The sequence below is a fragment of the Nicotiana tabacum genome, chromosome 12 (assembly GCF_000715075.1).
Source record: "Nicotiana tabacum cultivar K326 chromosome 12, ASM71507v2, whole genome shotgun sequence".
Taxonomy (NCBI): Eukaryota; Viridiplantae; Streptophyta; class Magnoliopsida; order Solanales; family Solanaceae; genus Nicotiana; species Nicotiana tabacum.
Genome location: NC_134091.1, coordinates 25,105,926 through 25,127,820, shown reverse-complemented (window position 1 = coordinate 25,127,820; position 21,895 = coordinate 25,105,926). Strand labels below are relative to the sequence as shown.

The window sequence follows — 21,895 nt, the reverse complement described above, 5'->3', positions numbered from 1 at the left end:
AATAAATAAATTAATAGAATTTTGGGGTAAGGTGTGATACCATATTATTGCTCCCTTTGAAAGGGTTTCTCCGAATTTTTTTAATAAAACCGACTCAATTTCGTCATATTCTAAGTCATTTGGATCCGTGGTTCAGTTATACTTCGGAATATCGGGCATACAGAATTTCTTCAGGGTTGGCTTCGGTGCCGCGCTTGGAGAAAAAAGCGTTTGGATAAATTTCTTGGAGTCCAGGACTTTCAATATCGGGGGCGCTCCTGGGATATGATCAACTCTAGAATTATAGGTCTCCACGTTTTTGTCGTTGGCCTCAATTTTCTTTTCCCCCGATTCCACCCGCTTTGTCAGTTCCTCAAGTATTTTTATTATTTTGGGGTTGGTCCCGTGCTCAGCTTAACCCGGCCTTTTCTGTGACTTGCTCATTTCTTCGGATGTTTTTCCGAGATGGTTTGGGCTCAACTCTGCTGGGGGCGCGACTTTGATTCTACAATTGTGCTATCGCCTCATGTTGGGCCTGTAACATTTCGAAGATCACCCGCAGATTGATCTTGTCGTCGTCGCCTTCACCTTCGGGCGTAGCTTGAGTTATTGGTCGGGCTCCTCCGCAAATACTGTTCTTAGGGTCGGTCGGCAGGTTGGCATCGATGTCCACATGTGAGTTGGCGTCGATTGGGTCTGCAACCGGGACTCTGTTGGGATCAGCAGGGGGTAGGTACTATATTGTTGTTTTCGTTATGATGGACAGACTCAGGTCGGGCACGGATATCACGGCCCTTTGTTAATCATGTGCGTACGTTTGGTAATGCTTTCCGAGGTCTTGGAGCTCGAACCGGATCCGGGGGCATGGTCTTGATGGCTCCGAGGGCAGGTGTTTTGATTGGGCCTTGATACGAGAGGCTCCCAGCTTTGATTTCGATTCATTATAGTTACGTCCTTGCTTCGTTTTCTCCATCAAAAAATCGGGGTGCTCATTAGCCCCCGTTTTACCCATATACAATTGCGAACCCCGATAAAATGAATTAAGCTTAAGTGCCTTGCTATGAAATAAATAAAATAAAATAAAGTGCTTTTTATTAAACAACTTAAATATTTCGGTAAAATAGTTACACAATTTAACATAACATAAAACAACATAATAACTATGAATCAAATCACCCAAAACAAAAATATTTTATGTTTTTGACCTAACAAGAAAAGAATATGGATGCATGTAAGGAAGCAGATTGTAAACCAAAATCTTCTTCTAATATATATGAGAGGATAAGCAGTTGATGGTCAAAAATATTTTATGTTTTTGACCTAACAAGAAAAGACTATGGATGCATGTAAGGAAGCAGACTGTAAACCAAAATCTACTACTAATATATATAAGAGGATAAACAGTTGATGGTCAACATGTCTGCTTGACACCAAAAGGGCATTTTGATAATTTTAATTTAAATGGAGCAATATGATTGCTTAAAAAGGAACTTTACTGTACCTTCAACATAATCTTTTGAGTGTTTTGACTAAATTGCCACTCGGCTTATGTCATCAAACATCACCACACACTTCTACACTCCAATCCCTCCAGTGGGCCCCATGTCCCGCCCCACCCAACTTTTTCCCTAATAGTTCAGTGATGCACCTCGAGGTTCCATTTATCTTTCCTATTTCTTCGTTTGATTTATATTATTTTAGTGTTGAATGATCAGAGTAACTAATATGTGATATTTAGTATTATTTACTCAAAAAAACAATAGTTCATAAATTTTAATATCTAAATGTGAATTTTTTACTTTAATTATCTCAAAAGTGTACTTCTTTGTTGGTTCTTTCTTGGCAACTAAAATATTATTTTCTTTCACAATAATTTGCACAAAAGATTTATAGTTTAATTAAAGTTAATGTAACTTGTGAAATTGTAGTTATTTTTGCTGATAATTTATTTTTCTTTAAATAAGTCTTTCTCATTAAAAAAATCCCTATTAAATTTATTGGCATCAATTCTATTGAGTTATTCTCTTACATTGCATATATATTATCTGTCAACATCGTAATTTTTACTTTATTATTGAAATCTTACATGATCAAGCAATTAAAAAAATAAACATTATTTATTAGTCCATCTAGAAGACATATAAAACGAGCATTTTAAATTTATAATAAAGCATAATATTTATTAATAATGATGTCATAAGGAAGAATAAAGAAAAAAATATACAATAAATCACAAATTACTACAATTACGTAGTAAGAAAAATAAAAGCAGGAAAGTATGCAATAAGAAGGGAAAAATGGGAAGAACGAGTACAAGCAATTGCTCTAGCAGCAAGAAGACTTTATAGATAAAATAATAAAAAGAGTTAAGAGAAAGTATGTAGTAGACAGAAAAAAAGGTAAAAGGAGCACGTGGCTAGAATTAGAAGCAAGAACAAGAAGTACGCTCTGAGAGAAAAAATCTGAAGAGGAAAAGAGTTTTAAAAAAAAAATATTTAAAAAGAAAAAATAAGATTTGAAATATCATATGATAATTATATTATATTATTACCATTAATTCTTTATCACCTTTGATAATTGCAAAGTGTAGCTACCTCGTTTTAATTATGCATAATTTTATGTGGACTAAGTAATTAAATGTACAGATAAATATGTTAAATTGTGTAATTACATTAAACTACACTCAAATTCAATTACATAAAAACTTTCCAAACAAACACTAAGAGTTTAAATATTTGAGCTTCAAATTATTGGGTCCGTGCTCAGCACGGGCTAATTGCGACTAGTAAATAAATAAATGCAACTTTTTTCTTTAAACAATTTAAAAATTTTCGATAAAATAGTTACACAATTCAATAGAGCTAATTAATGCTAGCATTACGAGCTTTTTATACATCAAACAATTAATTAAGTAATTATCTATAATGAATATAATAATACTAGATACTTTGGCGATTGCTGGGAGCCGGCGGATGTAGGAGTTAAACAAACAACGTCAGAAATGTGGCCGGCGGTAGTTGAGAGCCGGCTTGGTCCCAGTCTCGCACGTGCCTCAACTGAGTAGTCTCACGTGCCTCAGACAATTCCATTGTTGCCCCCATCCCATTTTAAGGAACTATCATGTGCACGTGGCAGAATTTTTGAATTTTGAAACTTCCCCTCTTATTTGTTTTTATTTTATTTGGGGTGGGGCAATTCCATTTGGCATTTTCCTCTACTACAATTATAAAAGAATTTTGCTTTGTTTAAATAAAAGTTTTTTGAAAGAGCTATTGCACTTATTCTAGCTTGAAATATTTTGTCATAATACTCCTTGATTTGTGGTCTGGTGGTCCAAATGAGAATATACTTAGGAGTTAGGAAGGTCAAGTTGACAACACACAAAATTTGAAGTCCTAGACACTGGAATTTGAATTTGACATATTGACTACTAAATTATTAAGTGAAAAATATTTAGGTACATGAAAAATATACTCGATTATGATTATCTCATAAACATATCACACTTATGGATAAAAGGCCAGCTCGGTGCACAAGACATTTCGCGTTCACACAGAATTTGGGAAAGGATCGCACTCAAAGATGTGTGATGTAAACAGTCTACCCTAATATAAGCGTTAGTAGTTATTTTCACAACTCGAACTTATGACTCATAGGTCACGCGAAAACAACTTTACCGCGGCTCTAACGCTCCCTCCATCACAAATGAATCTTTAAACAAATTAATTGTCATGTTATTCACATAGTTATTACAACTCATTTGATATGATAGGACAATGAAGTGTGGAACACAATCTAACTGTAATGCATGATGTTTTTACAAATTGTGGAAAGTGAAAGTCAATTCAAAGCTTTCATAATGGATAGAGACTTATTAGAGTGAATTTTGGGGGGTAAAAAGGAGCTTCCAAGAAAAGAGCAGGCAAAGGTGACATTTGTGTACTTAGTCACATGACCTCAAAGCATTAACCTTCGAAACTTCCAAAACGTAGTCTTAAAATTTTGAACTTATAATTTATGTGTAATAAATTATAAATTCAGTAGTTAAGTTAGTAAAATAATATTCGAAAGTACTTCGTTTTTAAAAATATTAAATTCCTGTTAGGCCTCTTTTTACTCCATCAACGAATTTATTGGCCCCATTTTTTCTAGTATAGTAGACAAATCTATTTGACCGCAAACTGTCGGTGCTTGGGTTCAGAGTTAAGAAGGTTGTCCTACACCTTCATAATTTTAATCAGTCCAATGTTTCATAGTCATTAGTAATGGACTAGCTTTGTTTTTTTAAAAAAAATTCTTAATTTTGTAAATTGTTATTGCTCCTACATCATCCAAACCATGCCTATCACGCGGTAAAATATTCAAAGGGTTTATTTTATTTAATATATTCTTATAACATGTTATAGCAAGTTAAATTATATTAATTATATAAAATATTCATTCTAAGTCGGTATATATAACTTAATGTCACAATCCTAAATTCCCTCCGTAGCGAGTAATGGTAAATAGTGCTTAGATCACATAATTAATCATTAAATTTAAAAATGACATTTTGGGTCATCACACTTAAATCCTTAAATATAGAATTATTGCACATCCAAATGAAAAATTAAGGTAAAGTCTCAAGTCCATTTTGCATCTGCATGCAAGGTATTTCGAAGTAAAAGTTTGATTTCATAGCTATAAAATAGTTTAATTCATATTCCTAAAGAAGTTGACTTGAAATTATTAAAATATTGATTACATGTTAAAACGTTAGTCAATAACTTTAATTTCATGGACTTTTGCCTTTTTTAAAACCAGCTATAGCGAGTATTATAATTTCTTTATGGTAAAGGAAGTGATCTTATATTACCATATTAAGTACTATTACTACATGTAGAACACTTCTTAATTTTATGAGTGCTATGCTTCTAAAATGTAACAATATGTTACCCTATTTTTTTTTTTGAATTTTTACCTTGAAAAAGGAAAGATTTGATGCAGCTTTCTGCTTTGTAGCTCCACTTGTTCAAGGCAACTTTCGTTATTTTCGGAAGTATTATAAAAAGACAATTTGATTTGATGTTATTCCAAAAAATAAAAATATATAAGAAAGAAAAAGAGGTCCACCCCTAAATTCTTATACCTACAAAATTTTCGCTATAGTGAAGTGGCAAGTTTTCGTTTGAGCATTGTCTTTTTGGCTGAGCGTGAATGACGCTAATTATTGAAAAGTATTATCACCACAAAGACAAAACAGGTTAAGACGAAAGATAAAGTAGACAAACAATGCGTAATGACTATTAAATCCTTCTATTTCAATCTTATTTTGATTTTTTGAACGAGTTTGAAATTGCATATACTGACAGTATATTGAATTATCAGTACAATATTATAAATTTTAATTTTTTTAAATCATCATATCACACTTGATATTAAGAGTTTAATTATTATTGTTGGCCAACTTAATTTAATAGTATTTTTTTAAATGTCGAACCTTAGGATATTATCTCTTCATGTATGATAGAACTAACATTTCCCAAGGGTGATTTGGACATTAAAACTTAGGTGACGGCCATGACCCGCTCTTTTCTCGGTCAAGGAATGCCGAACAAAACCAAAAACAAGACAACAAATTACAAAATAGATTTCATTTTTTTTTCTTCTTTTTTTTTTTTCCTACAAAAATATGAATTTACAGCAAAAACAAAATCCCAGATCTTATCTCTCTAATGACTATGCCATTGCAAGTTAAAGTTTGATGATTAGCTAATTCGGCTGATTTATCTCATCCTCCTCCTATATTCTTTTCGTATGTGAATAAATACTAATACCGTATTTCTATCAACTTCTTTGTCTATTTTAATATATATTCGCACTATTTTTATTCGTTGATATCTATCTAGATACAATATTGTCATATACCAAAAGACAGATCTTGAATCTTGATTTCTTACCTTATGAAATTCACACGCAGAAATATTCCATCCCAGTAGGAAGGAAGGAGGATTTGAAGCTTCATAAGATCTTTTACACTCCATATTTTTACCTTAAAAACTTCATTTGAATCTCTGTTTATCTACAAATATCTACGTATTATGTTTTGAATATCATATACGTAATGGTAGTTTCTTTTTCTGGTTTTACATTCTTCTTTATGGGGTGTCGCTTTTGATTCATTATTATTATTATTATATTATATATATGCATTATAAAACTCCATAAAGGAGTAGTAGGTGGAAAAGTAAAACTCTGGAAAAAAAAAAGGGGGAAGAGAAAACACAATAGCCCACAAATTTTATGTCCGATTTGATTTTGTGTCATTTTGATGTTGTTGGTCATGTGAAAGGGTGAAAAAAGGAGAGGAATAAAACCACTCTGGTAAAGTTTTTTTTAAAAAAAATACAAGAGTGGTGGTATTGAACAAAAGAACGTGCTGTCAATTTCCTTTTGAATTTATTTTGATTTTCCAATTTTTATTGAATACTGGGAATCAAAAATCAAAGACGTGTTGAGCTGTTACCATAAACAACACTACTACTACCATTCTTCTGCCTTTATTTTCACTTTCTATAAATCATCTTTTTCTATTACAAAAAATTCTGAAATCCCTTTTTATTTTCCCCCTGCAAGCTGTAATCCAAGGGGCTGTAGTACTATCTTCAACCAAATCATAGAGCATTATAGCCTCCTCCTCCTCCTCTCTATCTTTCTCTCTCTACATTCAATATACTCTTTTGCAAAATTTCATATTCCCTTATAACCAGTGTGTGTGTGTGTGTGTGTTTGTGTCTGTCTGTCTTCGTGAAATAGAGACGCCTTTGCATCTTTTACCCCTTTCCCTTCACACTCGTCTCTCTGCTTATCTCCTTCACTGTGGATTCTCTGCAATGGACTTATCATAGCATTTTTGTGTGCTAAACTCAACGACCCTTTACTTTTTTCCATCTGGGTTTTGCTCACATTGTGTTTATTTGAGCTGAAATATACTCAAAGTTTCAATCTTTACAACTTTTAAGGCTCATTTTCCCATCTGGGTCTAATTCAAGAACTAAACAAATGGCACCATCGTTTAAATGGTGGGCTAAAGAATCCCATAGGGGTACACCAGTTGTAGTAAAAATGGAAAATCCAAACAATTGGTCAATGGTTGAACTTGAAGGACCGTCCGAGGATGACTTTTTATTACCAAACGATGATGTTTCAATGTCTCCATACAAACGTGAAAAAGTCCGAAACAAGAATGCAAAACAGCTCACTTGGGTTCTTTTACTCAAAGCTCATAAAGCTGCAGGTTGTTTAACTTCCATAGCATCAGCATTGTTCAGCCTCGGCGCCGCCGTCCGCCGCCGTGTAGCCTCCGGCAGGACTGACTCCGACAACCCAGCTGGCAAAAACCGGTTCTACACTTGCATAAAGATCTTCCTTTGGTTTTCGGTAATCTTGTTAGGTTTTGAAATAGCTGCATATTTCAAAGGCTGGCACTTTAGTGCTCCAGATCTTCAACTGCAGTATTTATACTCTTTGGATTTGCACACATTCGCAAATCCATTAGCTGTGAAGAGTGTGTTTGATTCGTTTTATTCTAAGTGGGTTTTGATTAGAGTGGAGTATCTTGCTCCCCCTCTTCAATTCTTAGCCAATGCTTGCATTGTGCTTTTCCTTATCCAGAGTGTGGATAGATTAGTACTGTGTTTAGGGTGTTTTTGGATCAAGATTAAGAAGATTAAGCCAGTTGCTAAAGAGGGTCCACTGGATCTGGAATCTGGTGATGCTAGTGGTTACTACCCTATGGTTCTTGTTCAGATCCCCATGTGTAATGAAAAAGAGGTAAATTTTATAATTTCCAAGATTTTCTTAATTGTCTCAATTATTTGTAAAGAACTCATTTTTATGTTTTCGGTGGTTGTATTAATGTTGTTGTGAAATTTTGTGTCGGTGGGAATTGTTATCTCAGGTTTATCAGCAATCAATTGCTGCTGTGTGTTGTTTGGAGTGGCCTAAATCAAGGTTTTTGATTCAAATTCTTGATGATTCTGATGATCCTACTACTCAGACATTGATCAAAGAGGAGGTGCATAAATGGCAAAAGGAAGGTGCTAATATAATATACAGGCATAGAGTGATTAGAGAAGGTTATAAAGCTGGCAATCTTAAGTCAGCCATGAATTGCAGCTATGTCAAAGACTATGAATTTGTTGCCATTTTTGATGCTGATTTTCAGCCAACTCCTGATTTTCTTAAAAGAACCGTTCCTTATTTCAAGGTATCCAATTTTTCAATCTTGGATTCTAACCCCATGTGATATTCTCCCTTAATTGTGTGTGGTTTTATTATATGGTTCTATGATTCTACTATTGCTCACTTTAGTGTAGAATGTGCTGATGTGAGTGGTTTGTTTTATTAAGTGTATGTGTTTTTTTTTTTTTTTTGAATTGTAGGATAATGAGGACCTAGGATTGGTTCAAGCAAGGTGGTCTTTTGTGAACAAGGATGAAAATCTACTAACAAGACTGCAACACATTAATTTGGCTTTTCATTTTGAAGTGGAGCAGCAGGTGAATGGTATTTTCCTGAATTTCTTTGGCTTTAATGGTACTGCTGGAGTATGGAGGATAAAGGCATTAGAAGAATCTGGTGGTTGGTTAGAAAGGACTACCGTTGAAGATATGGACATTGCAGTTCGGGCTCATCTTCACGGTTGGAAATTTGTCTTTCTCAATGATGTAGAGGTAAATTCAATGCTAGAAGCTTCAATCTCCAGTATTCCTTTATTGTAAATTCTTTTTTTGGAATGAGCCTAAAAGAATTTGTTAATACTTCAGTGCCAATGTGAGTTACCGGAATCATATGAAGCGTATAGGAAGCAACAACATAGATGGCATTCGGGGCCAATGCAGTTGTTCCGTCTCTGTTTACCTGCCATCATTAAATCGAAGGTATAATAAGATCATATTTCGAATGCTTCCACTTGAGTGATCTCCAATTATATTTGTTAAGTTAGCATATTTTTGGATGCTTTGGTTAAAGCAATAATGCATGCAATTTGGTTAATGCAGATAAGCATTTGGAAGAAGGGCAACTTGATTTTCCTTTTCTTTCTTCTGAGGAAGCTGATATTGCCATTTTATTCATTCACTCTGTTTTGCATAATCCTTCCAATGACAATGTTCATTCCTGAGGCAACGCTCCCGTCGTGGGTTGTCTGTTACATCCCCGCCACCATGTCATTCCTCAATATACTTCCGGCACCTAAATCTTTCCCTTTCATCGTGCCATACCTTCTATTCGAGAACACCATGTCAGTGACCAAGTTCAATGCCATGGTCTCGGGACTCTTCCAACTCGGAAGTGCATACGAATGGGTAGTCACCAAGAAATCAGGGCGTTCCTCGGAGGGCGACCTCGCATCATTAGTCGAGGAAAAACCAAAACATCAACGAGGCGTTTCAGTGCCTGATTTGGAGGAATTGAGGGAAGAAATTAAGGAGAAGGAGAAAAAGGCATCAAAGAAGAAGAAGCACAACAGAATATATACAAAAGAATTAGCCTTGGCTTTCTTGCTATTGACAGCTTCAGTGAGGAGCCTATTATCAGCTCAAGGAATCCACTTTTACTTCTTGCTGTTTCAAGGTATATCATTCCTGCTCGTTGGACTTGACTTGATCGGTGAGCAGGTCGATTAAATTTGCGTGTAGGGTTCATAGGTTAGGGATATATTAGTTCAACTGAAAAGTCAAGTTGGAAATTAGATGCCGAACCTGACCTTGGTACATTCATGTAAATGAGAAGAACAATGGGGAAAATATGTGGAGAGCTGATTGCACTTAAGGGAATTCCCTCTCTGCCAACACTTAAAAGTTGTTTGCAATACTTGACAAGAAGAGCAAGTTACAGTGGAGCAGATGGTTAAGCGAAAGCAGCAGCAGCATCTTTGAATAGAGAGAAAACCATTAAGAATGGCGATAGTGTTCATTTTAAGCAACCCCTCCCACTCTGTTCATGTAATTTCTTTATATCTTCTGTATTCTTTTTTCCTTTTCTTTTTTGGGCTATATTCTTTTGTAAGAAGAATTTGTCGTTGAAACATTTAAACACGGAATTTAGTGGAAGTTGAATAGTATAGCAGCATGCTGCTTTCTCACAATATAAATCTCGTTTTTTTTTTGTTGAGAATCTGTTAAGGTATTATAAAGGGGAAAAGTCTCTAGGAAGGTGTTATAGTGAAAACTCAGTATGTTGTAATTAAAGGATTGTACATTTTTCTCACAACTATAAGAGGTGGCAATAGGAATTTTCTGGCAACCTTTCTGTCGACTATTGATATATTCTCAAGGCCTGTAAACTAAGTACAAAGACCAGTTTAGTGTCTTGGATCAGCCTCTTGTGACATTTGTTCCTGAAAATATTTGTTGTGTTGTTTTCTCTGTTTTTGACATACACGACCCATGAGCTTCACGGGGAATTTAACTTTTGTACAGGGAGACTAGAATGTTAGCTATCGGTTTGGTCGTATCTATCCGAGTAAAGGTAATATGTATGCAAACTTTATCTTTATCTTGTGAACGTAAAGATGATGTTTTTATAGACCATTGGCTCAAAGCAACAAATAATAACAACAACAAGATGATAGGATAATGGAAGCGAATGTCACAACTGTGTTATAACAAAAATTTAGAAATAAGAAAATATAAGAATAGTACTAATATTACGGGTGAGAATAGCACAACGTATAATAACAAAGATTTAGGAATAAGAAAATACAAGAATAACATTAATACTATTGATAAGACTAGGAGAAATTCGACTACCTACCAAGTTTCAACTAGGGGTGTACATGGGTCGAATTGGTTCGGATTTTTTAATTACCAAACCAAACCAATTGTATCGGGTTATTAAATCTAAATACCAAACCAAACCAATAAAAGTCCGTTTTTTTAATCTCGGATTTTCAAATTTTTTTCCGTAAAGTCTTCATAGCACAAAACGTAAAATTTGTACTCCAAATATTTCTTTAATCCTAATAAGACAGAACTATATAAGGTGTTTTTCAATAAAATAACATAAATATGAGATGAGTCATCGCATTGTACTAAAATATTCAACAATAAAAAAAATAAAATCGCATAAAATAAATATTATTAATAAACCATAATGAAAACAAACATAATTTAAAATTATGACTAATAAATACTATTATTTACATGACTAACCACTAAAAGAAAAATAAGTTATACATTTTATCTAAACCATGGAAAAACTAAAAAATAGATATTCAACACTATTTTCATCCATAGTACAATTGAATTGAATGTCTTTTATTAGCATTAGTATTGATTTGGTTTTGGTTTAGGATTTATTTGAGTTACTAATATTTATGGACTATAAAACTTATTGGAGCATCCAAAAATTATAAGCTCAAGCTTTGAAATAATGTGTTAAAAGATAAAATTGTGAAAAAGCTTAAGAAATATTTATAAACTACACTACCATAGATATTTTTATGTATTAAATATATTTGAAATTTCTATACATATTAATGTCGGGTTGGTTTGGTTTCGCTTTGACTTTTTTTAGTTAAAACCAAACCAAACTAAATATAATCGGGTTTTTTTTTCCAACACCAAATCATAGTCGGGATTATTTTCTAGATTTGACTCGAATTATCAGGTTGGTGCGATTTGTCGGTTTCATTTATACACCCCTAATTTCAACCCTAATTCTTGACGGTTCAAATTATTTATTAGCTTTAAAAAAGTTTTGGTTCAAATTTATATTAACTTTAAAAAATTCATTAAATATATATAAATTATTAATTCAAGCCCCAATAACTTAAAAGAGATTAAAACCCAAAAAACCATAACCTTTTTACTCCTGGTTCCACCTCTAGTTAAAACTGTTTAGATAATGTATTACAAGTTGTTGGCCTTGAAATTCCGATAGTACCCCTAATAGAGATAAATCTGAGCAGGAATGTGAGGGTCTAGAAACCATTTGTCCCTTTTGGTAACCTTATCTGTCGTCGAAGTTAGTAAACACCGACAAAGAGTAGATTGAATACAGTCAACTCTATCTTTTTAACTCTCTGTCTTGTAGTGAAATTGCTTACAATCTATGAACTCCATATTGTTTAAATTCACCAAAAAGTTAGACATGTGTACAAATAAAAACATAGCTAGGAGTATAAATTTTACAGCTTGAGCACTAATTAATACATGGCCGTCCTTGGCCTAATTTTTCTGCCATTAGTGATTGCAGTGGTTACAAACTAGTAGAAAATGTCTATAAACTCTTATCGCTAAATGAATAAGCAGCAGATTTTGCACATTATTAAGACATGATTTTAAGAAAGGGTTATTCAAGAGGAGTTAGCTGTGGAAGCTAAGCTTGTTTTGTAATTTCCTCACTTGGTGAAATGAAAAGTTTAATTACCCAAAAAAAAAAAAAAAAAAACTTTTACGTTTCCCTTGACCAAAAAAAAAAACAAGTAATGCAAATTGATTTTCTTTTCTTGAGCGAAAACAAGACATTACCACTCATGAATTTCACATAGTCAATTATGTTATAAACAGGTTACAATTTTTAAATTCCACAGATTAATAATTAATACATATTTTCCTTTTTGCTTTTTTTCTTCTAAAATACGTAATAAAAGAAATAAAAGATTCGAGACGTGTAAACTAGCCTAGACACCGTAAAAAATAACAATAAAAAATAAAATCATACAAACTCTAAGCTATGTATTTTGAAAAAATTACAGCAAGGGCAAAAAGAGTAGATGTAATTAATGAGTTAGTAGCTGGAAGTGTATTAAAGATGGGTGAAGATGAAGATGGAGGTCTTAATTAATAGTACGTGGTAAGAGTGTATTCTCAAGTGGAAGTTGGGAAACATGAACATGAACATGACTGCATTAAATTAAATAAATTAAAAAGAGGGGGGCAGGGGAAATATTGATGTGGAGTTTGGTGGCACAACCTACTGGCTTGAATTTGATTTATGTGACTTGTTAACTACCCTATGTCTTTGTTCAACTTTCTTTATATTTATCCAATTTTGTTTTAATTAATTAGACTACTTATTTTTATTTTATTTGTACAAGGAATTTGTAAGTTTTCTTTCTGTCTTTATTATTACTAGTCATAAATAGCTGGCTGATTGTTTGTTTGTTTTATTACTTAACAAACTTCCCTGATATCCGTGAATTTGACACGTAAATATTGACGTGTCTTTCTAAGATATAGAGTATAATTATATTACCCTTACCAATTGCCAGTTCATCAGTTGCTTGTTACTATTTTGCTCAAATATTCACAAGGACAGTCCAAAAGTTATAACTCGAACTAGTGTCACGATCACTCTGTTCTGTTAAACTGTTCACATTGACTCAAGCAAATTAGGATCCAATATATAAATTCTCACAATTTATGTAACTCCATTTAAGTTTATCACCGTCTAGATGAACATGTTCAAACGTATTTTATGTTGTAAGAATTCTGTTATGATCAAAATGATCATCGTGTCATTCGAAAGCTACTAAATCAAACCTTGAATGACGATAAATTAAATAATAAAAGAAAAATTTATCAAAGAAATATAAATATTTAATGTGATTCGGTCAATTGACCTACATTTATAGATGGAGATGAGCAATCTACTATATAAAAGAGAGTACAAAACATCGAGACAACAATCTCACAAAGAGGCAAACATAAGTAGCAGACTAACACTTGTCCTGAAATTCTCCCCCTAAACAAGATCCTCAAACCCCTTAGGCTACATTGATGATGCTATTGAATGAGAAGGAATGATTCTCAATTTATAGAAATTCAAACCTTTTCCAACAATAAAAGGGACTAGCCAAATATGAGACCCAATTATGATAAACATGTTGCTCTTTCCTTCAAGAGATAGGAAAACCAAATATGTTATGAAAATCAGGACAAACACCTAACAAATTTAGATTCGGGTAAAACCGGGGCTAGTGAGCACCCCGATTACCCGATGGAACAAACGGAACAAGGACATAAATACATGAAATCGGAATCGAAACTAAAAACCTCTTGTACTAAGGCCCGAACGAAACGCTTACCACCAGGGCCATCGAGACAATGCCCCCCGAATCTGGTTCGGGCTCCAGGACCTCAGAAGGCATAACCAAACGGTTGTACACGGCTAACGAATGGCTGTGATATTCGTGCCCAACCGGATATCACAACGTGGATCTCGGCCCGTATCGTCAGCGGATCAGTGATTAACGAAAAAGAAGATTTTTACCTTTCTTAGAATTGTACTTAGGGTAAAACTCTCATACTATATAAAAGGAAAGTTTATTGTTCAATACACACACGGTTATACACGTATCAAGGCAATATACACTTGTTTCTATGCTTCTAAAGTTATTCAAAATTTTTATTTTTGCTCGTAGTTCTTCATAAGTATTTGGCTTCGAATCGAGGCCAGAACAATCACTAAGCTCAGATTCAAGCTCGGACCTAACATCACAACTAGTTTGGTTATTTTTTTCTATCTTTAATTCACTTATTTAACGTTATTAATCATTTGTATTAAATTAATCCACATATACTTTAAAGCGCGTATAAATTCAATTGTTATCTATTTTTTTTTAGAGCAAACAAAATTCATTATTATTTGATTAGTTTTATGTTAGGTTGTTAATTTACGTACTACGAGTTTCTTCGCAAGAGACAACGTGGGCAAGAGACAACGTGGGCAAGCTAACACAGATAATATCTGTAAAAAAAATTAAGAATTTCTAACTGTGGTCAAGTTTTCTATTTTCTTTTACCCTTTTGAGTTATCAAAACCTAATGAAAATAGTTGTAAGCATTTAAATTTTATTGGATTTAAACTAATACAATTACTTGGACTATATTTTAAATTCAAGATATGTTAGTCCAAATAAATATTATGGGCTAATATAATTGAATTAATTATATAAGTCCAATATATATAAATTTAATAAATAAGACTTAATCCATTGGGCTAACCCATTTAATTGAGCTAAAGTGATGAGCCCACTCCATTAAACCTAAAATGCCATCTTCCTAGAGGCCCAGTTCGGTCTAAGTGTCATATTACATGGCACGCCAAGTCAAGCGGAAGAGCCAATAGGATCATGCCACATGTCAAAGTGACAAGGCATGCCAAGTCACATTAAAAGGCCAATAAAATCGCACCGCGTGTGCAAGTGACATGTTCTAGCCAATCAAATGCGACCATGTCATACTTCAATTTGATTGGTCGGAAAGAGTTTGTTCTTATCATAACTCTTCCCTCCCACAACTATAAATAGGGATCTTCATAACCCAGAAAAGACACCAGAAGTTATAACAAGAAGCAAGAAAGAGCTCATGGATCAAACACTGTAAATTCCTCCATAAGTTTCAAGCTTCAAGCAATCAAGTTCAAGTTCAACAAATCGAGTTCAAGCTCAAGAACGAAGAACAAATCAAGTTCAAGCTCAAGATCGAAAAACAAATCAAGATTTAAGGAGTACGAGTTCAAATCAAAGTTCGTGCTAGTTGAATTCAAGATCATCATTCGTGACAACAAATATATGTTCAAGATCAAGCTCACCTTGAATTTATTTACTATTGGAAAGAAGAATCAGAGGATTCATAGAGATTGTACACTCAAATTATTTGAAATCAAATACTATGATTGTTACAATATTTTTCGGTCTTGATTTTATTTTCTTGACGTAAATTTATTGTCTACAAATTCTGAAATGCCCAGTGGGACAATCTCTACCTCTCATCTCAATTTTTCAATCACAAAAGTTCAAGAACATTGAAATGGCTTCACAGAAAATCAACTTCAGATCAACTTTCATTAAGGTTGCTAATTCCAAGTTTTATGCTGATGTGGAAAGCATACTCGATGTTACCTTTGAAAGCTTTGAGCCAGTTACAAGGAGCAAAGCAAGCTCTTTAGAACAACAAACACTTCAAGCATCGTCCACTTCGAGCCCTATTGTCGGATCTTCATCCTCAAAAGGAACAAGATCCTCTATAAGCGCGACTCAAAAGGGGAATGATGTCGTCGAAAGGATAGAAAAGGTTCTTGCCCAACTTAGTTTATCTAAGTCCAAGAAATCCTTCAGGCAAGTTGATGATGATGACTTGAGCGCTGGATATACTCTAGCCTCAATTAATGCGACCCCTGAGCTCTATTTCAATAATGATCTATATCATTCTTCATCCTTTACGTCGATCATGCAAGCAATGGTTATTGAAGCTTCTACCATAGAAGAACAACTTGTAAATTTGACGAAAGCAGACGAAGGCTTGTCAAAGCACATGCAAGATCAAGATACTAAACTTTCCAAGTTAACAAATACATTGGATAGCATAGTAGAGGGAGAATCCACACAAACACCTTTAAATCTTCATAGATCACAAGAGAAAGAAGACTCCTCCGAAAAGCAAGCAACGACGACCAAGCAGATTCAAGTCTCCGTTGAAGGCCTGATTCCCATTGAGAAATTAAAGGACTTCATCATGGAGTCTATCAAAGATAAGCGTGAGTCGTCCAGATTATCTCTCACATATGCAAAGCAGTACACGCAAATAATCAATAACTTGAAGATGCATGTTGGTTATCAACCTCCTAAGTTGCAACAATTCGATAGCAAAGGAAACCCGAGACAATATGTAGCACACTTTGTTGAAACTTGCAACAATGTTGGAACGTATGGCGATTATCTTGTCAAACAGTTTGTGCGATTTCTCAAAGGTATTGCATTCGATAGGTACACGGATCTCGAACCTGGATCCATTGATAGTTGGGAGCAGTTAGAGCAGGAGTTTTTCAATCGTTTCTATAGCACAAGATGCATCGTAAGCATGATCGAACTTACAAACGCTCATCAACAAAAGGATGAACTAGTTATTGACTTCATCAACCACTAGAGGAGCTTAAGCCTTAACTTCAAAGATTACCTTCGCGAAACTTCTGGCATCGAAATATGCATTCAAGGCATGCATTGGGGTCTTCGCTATATCTTACAAGGCAGAAAGCCCAAAATATTTGAAGAACTTGCAACTCGTACTCATGATATGGAACTAAATATGGCCATAAGTGACGACCAAGGGCTACTTGTCTTTGAGCCTTACGACGAATAAGAAGAACAAGAAGGCGAGGATGAGGGCAAGTTTTAATTCAAAAATGAAACCGAAAAGTCTATGCATGTCACTATGCTTCTCAACGCCGAGCTTAAACTGCAAGTTATAATGCTCCTCAACACACAAGCTTAAACTGCAAGTTATAATGCTCCTCAACGCACGAGCCTAAACTGCAAGTTATAATACTTCTTGGCACATGAGCCTATATAGTATGTCATGAATCTTCCTAAATTTGAACTAAATCTTTAAGACGTAAAGCTCTTCAAATTCGAGCAAAGTCTTCAAATTGTAAAGCTCTTCAAATTCGAGCAAAGTGTTCAACTTGCAAAGCTCTTCAAATTCGAGCAAAGTCTTCAAATTGCAAAGCTCTTCAAATTCTAGCAAAGTTTTCAAATTTTAAAGCTCTTCAAATTCGAGTAAAGTCTTCAAGTTGCAAAGCTCTTTAAATTCGAGCAAAGACTCAAGTCAAAAGCTCTTCAAAGTCGAGCAAAGACTTTAAGTCGTAAAGCTCTTCAAATTAGAGACAAAATTCAAATTGCAAAACTCTTCAAATTTGAGCTAAATTTTCAAGTTACGAAGCTCTTCAAATTCGAGCTGAATTTCAAGTTACAAAGCTCTTCAAAATTGAGCAATTCTTCAAGTTGCAAAGATTTTCAAATTGAGCAAGGCTTCAAGTTGCGAAGCATTTAGAAACATAAGCTAAATCTTCAAATCACTACGCTCCTGGACTCACGAGCCTAAACTGCATGTCATGAAACTCGTAAAATTTGAGCTAAATCTTCAAATTATCGTGCTCCTGGACGCACGAGCCAAAACTGCATGCCATGAAACTCTTCAAATTTGAGAAAAATCTTCAAGTTATAAAGCTCCTCAAAATACGAGCTTAAATTGCAAGTTACTACGCTCCTTAACGCAAGACCATAAACTTCATGTTACTCCTGGCCCGCAAGAGTATAAACTGTGTACGGTCAAAAAAAAACTCACAAATTCTGAACTACGGAATGACTTGATCCTCTTCACTGAGGTACGCAGGCAGCTTAAAGTTTCATTCTAAGTTCAGTCGTATGAGTTCAAAAATATGTATCACCCCAAACGTTGTTTGAATGAAGTATGATGGAATATAATACACTTGATTGGAACTTAAAAAATTGGGCTCACATGTATTCTTTCATTGAACTGTGTGCCTTATCAAAGATTTATGGTTCAATGGGGGCAAACCTCCATAGCAAATTGGCACGCCCAGTGGGACCAGTTCTGCCCTTCATCTATTCCTCCTGCAAATCGAAAACTACGAGTTTCAAAATTATCTGTTGCGATAATTGAGTACTTCAAGTCTCGTCTTCAAGTTTTGGCAAGCCTACACCCCAACAAACCTTGAAGTACGGGGCATTTGTAGACATTAAAATTTTAACGGATCAGCCTAAATCCTAAATTCAAGATACTACAAGATGACTCTTGATATTCTAGGAGTCTATTAGGGATGCTCGGAGGCTACTCTACCAAAACCCTAGCTTGGAGGCTACTCTACCTCAATCCTAGGTCGCTCCTATATAAAGGGTTACATATTCCCTTAAAGAATATCTCGAAAAGGGAGATCATCTCAGCAATGTCAAATATGTCTTGCTCAAAGTTTTAGTAACATTCAAGATCCAAATGGAGTATTGTTACATGCTTCTTGATCATCAAATACATCAAGAAGATGTATATCATCCTACGTTCGAGAAATACGCTGCTAAGGCCCTCGAATTGCGGATCACAAATCAGAGGGAAGAATCAAGGGATAAACAGAGTTGTAACCTGCAATGTTTATCAATAAAATTTTTTTTTCTTTATAGTTGTTTGTGACTGCAGTTTTATTTTTCTGCATAAAATTTATTGCAAGCAAATTGGCACGCCCAGTAGGACATCTTTCCAATTCGCACTGTGAAAGAACTTGGTATTCCCATGAACGAACTCTCAGAAAGTCGTGTGATGATCCAAAGATTCAACCAAGGGGGGCAAAGAGACATAGGCGCGATCAGGTTGAGAATCACCACTGAAGATATGCAATCAAGTGCATGGCTGCATGAGATCTATGCAAAGACTTCATACAACGTCTTGCTTGGAAGGCCTTGGATACATGAGAATAAAGTGGTTCCATTTACCTACCATCAATGTTTGAAATACTACGAAGGTGAAGTCGAGAAGAAGATAATTGCTGATGACGAGCCATTCACCGAGGCTGAGTCAAACTTCGCCGATGCAAAGTTCTTCTTGAAGAACTGCATTGTAAACGATCTAAAAACTTATGATCTCATGAATGACGAGTCCACGACTAAGAGAGATGAGGTGGTTGCTGACAAAACCAAAGTTGTTGTTGAGAAGGTACACCCCAATCAAAATAAGTCTTATAAAGGGAACATTGTGTCTCACGGCAAGAGAGTAACTCCTCCACTCCAAAACGTCCCTAAAAAGAAGAAAGATGAAGGTGAATCATCTAATCTCCAAACTAACATGATAAAGGGGTTAACTTTTCCAGTCAAACGAATTGAGGCAGTAAAGTTGTCCTCAATACCGCTTGCAGGGTTTGTGGCCCAAAATCATTTGCAGAATGTGGCACTCCCTACTAAGAGAACAGGTGAAGGTTTTGATCCTAACGCTTATAGGTTATTTGCAAAAGCTGGATACAATCCTAATGAGCCGTCAAAGTTAGAGAAGCTACAATCAGATGTTGCGACGAGACAACTGCGTGAAGGTTTGGGATTCAAGCAACCCTCACCAGTGCACATGTCTATAAGAAGGGTGAGCAGCAATTATATCGCGGTAGAAGATGAATCTGCCGCTTCTAACAAGCCTTCTGTCTTTGATCTACTTGGAAAATCAACTGTGAGGACTTCCGTGTTTGAGAGATTGGGTCCATTAAAGAAGGGGAACAAGTTCCAGAGAAATTTTCAAAGCATAAGAAAACCCGCTTCGCCAAAAATTCAGAAGATATCTAAGGATTTCCAAAGTTTGGTTCCTTCTAGAATGAGGCGACAAACAAAACTTGTGGTTTCATGCAAAGAAGTACTGAAGGTAAAGCCATATATTGTGGTCTACACTAAGGAATGTGACGAAGATTAAGAAAGTGTGGGTTCTTCGTATCATGTTATTGTACAAGGCGAGAATGGTGTTCCATCTTCAATGGAGGATAATGCAGAATTGGAGGATGTTTCACCGTGTTATCACATATCCTTCAACGATGGGGACTCTCAAGAAGATGAAGATGCGGAAGATGCTCCACCTTAACTTGAAGAAGGAGTGAAGACTACAGTTGATGTCTTAAAAGAAGTTAACCTTGGCACCGATAAAGAACCATGGCCTACCTACCTAAGTGCTTTACTAGAAGTTGATGAAGAAAGCACTTATATTGAGTTACTGCAAGGAGTTCAGGGACGTCTTTGCTTGGAGCTACAAAGAGATGCCTGGCTTGGACCCGAAAGTAGCAGTCCATCACCTTGCCGTCAAGAATGGTGCTCGCCCTGTTAAACAAGCCCAAAGGCGCTTTAGGTCGGACTTGGTTCCCTTGATTGAAACCGAAGTTAACAAACTCATCGAAACTGGCTTTATTCGTGAAGTTAAATACCCACCATGGGTTTCAAGTAATGTCCCTATAAGGAAGGAAAATGGCCAGATTCGAGTGTGCGTTGACTTCAGGGATCTTAACAATGCGTGTCCCAAAGATGAATTCCCACATCCTATTCCAGAGCTGATGATCGATGCTACTACTGGGTATGAGGCAATGTCGTTTATGGATGGTTCGTCAGGCTATAACCAAATTCACATGGCACCAAAATATGAAGAGCTTACTGTATTTTGCACCCCCAAAGGTATTTATTGCTATAGGGTAATGCCTTTTGGCTTGAAGAACGCTGGTGCTACTTATCAAAGGGCTATGCAGAATATTTTTGACGACCTTCTCCACAAAAATGTCGAATGCTATGTGGACGACTTGGTGGTAAAATCAAGAAAGAGGGGCGACCACTTGAAAGACTTGAGAATGGTGTTTGATTGCTCCGGAGGTACCAACTTAGGATGAATCCATTGAAATGCGCCTTTGAAGTTACTTATGGAATGTTCCTTGGTTTCATTGTCCGACATCGAGGGATTGAAATTGATCAAGCCAAAGTAGATGCAATCTTGAAAATGCCCGAGCCTCGGGATATTTACGAATTGAAAAGTCTGCAAGGAAAGTTAGCGTACCTTAGGAGATTCATCTCAAACCTAGCTGGGAGGTGCCAACCATTCAGTCGCCTTATGAAGAAAGGTGTCCCTTTCAAATGGGACCAAGCATGTAGCAATACCTTTAAGAGCATTAAATCCTACTTGATTAAGCCTCCGGTTTTAGCAGCCCCTATACTTGGAAAGCCATTGATACTATATATTTTAGCACAAGAAAGGTCTGTTGGAGCGTTGCTGGCCCAAGAAAATAGTGAGGGGAAAGAAAACTTTCTTTACTACTTGAGCAGGATGATGACACCAAACCAGCTGAATTATTCACCAATTGAAAAGTTGTGTTTGGCGCTAGTCTTCTCAATTCAAAAGTTGAAGCACTACTTTCAAGCTCATGTTGTTTGTCTTGTTTCTAAAGCAAATCCCATCAAGTTCGTAATGTCCAAACCTGTTCTTAGTGATCGACTAGCGAGATGGTATCTCCAATTTCAACAATTCGAGATTTTGTATATCCCTCAAAAGGCTGTAAAAGGACAAGCATTGGCAGACTTCTTGGCAGATCACCCTATACCTGATGATTGGGAGCTAATTGATGA

At 35.4% G+C, this 21,895-nt stretch overlaps 1 protein-coding gene across 1 annotated transcript; it reads left to right on the top strand.

Moving 5' to 3' along the window:
• The first annotated feature begins 6,514 nt into the window (after positions 1–6,514).
• On the top strand, positions 6,515–10,108 carry LOC107791107 (putative xyloglucan glycosyltransferase 12). Its single transcript, XM_016613104.2, has 5 exons — positions 6,515–7,791; positions 7,919–8,227; positions 8,403–8,693; positions 8,787–8,900; positions 9,021–10,108. The coding sequence occupies exons 1-5, from the start codon at positions 7,021–7,023 to the stop codon at positions 9,645–9,647; spliced, it is 2,112 nt and encodes a 703-aa protein (XP_016468590.1). The 5' UTR covers positions 6,515–7,020; the 3' UTR covers positions 9,648–10,108.
• Positions 10,109–21,895: the final 11,787 nt, after the last annotated feature.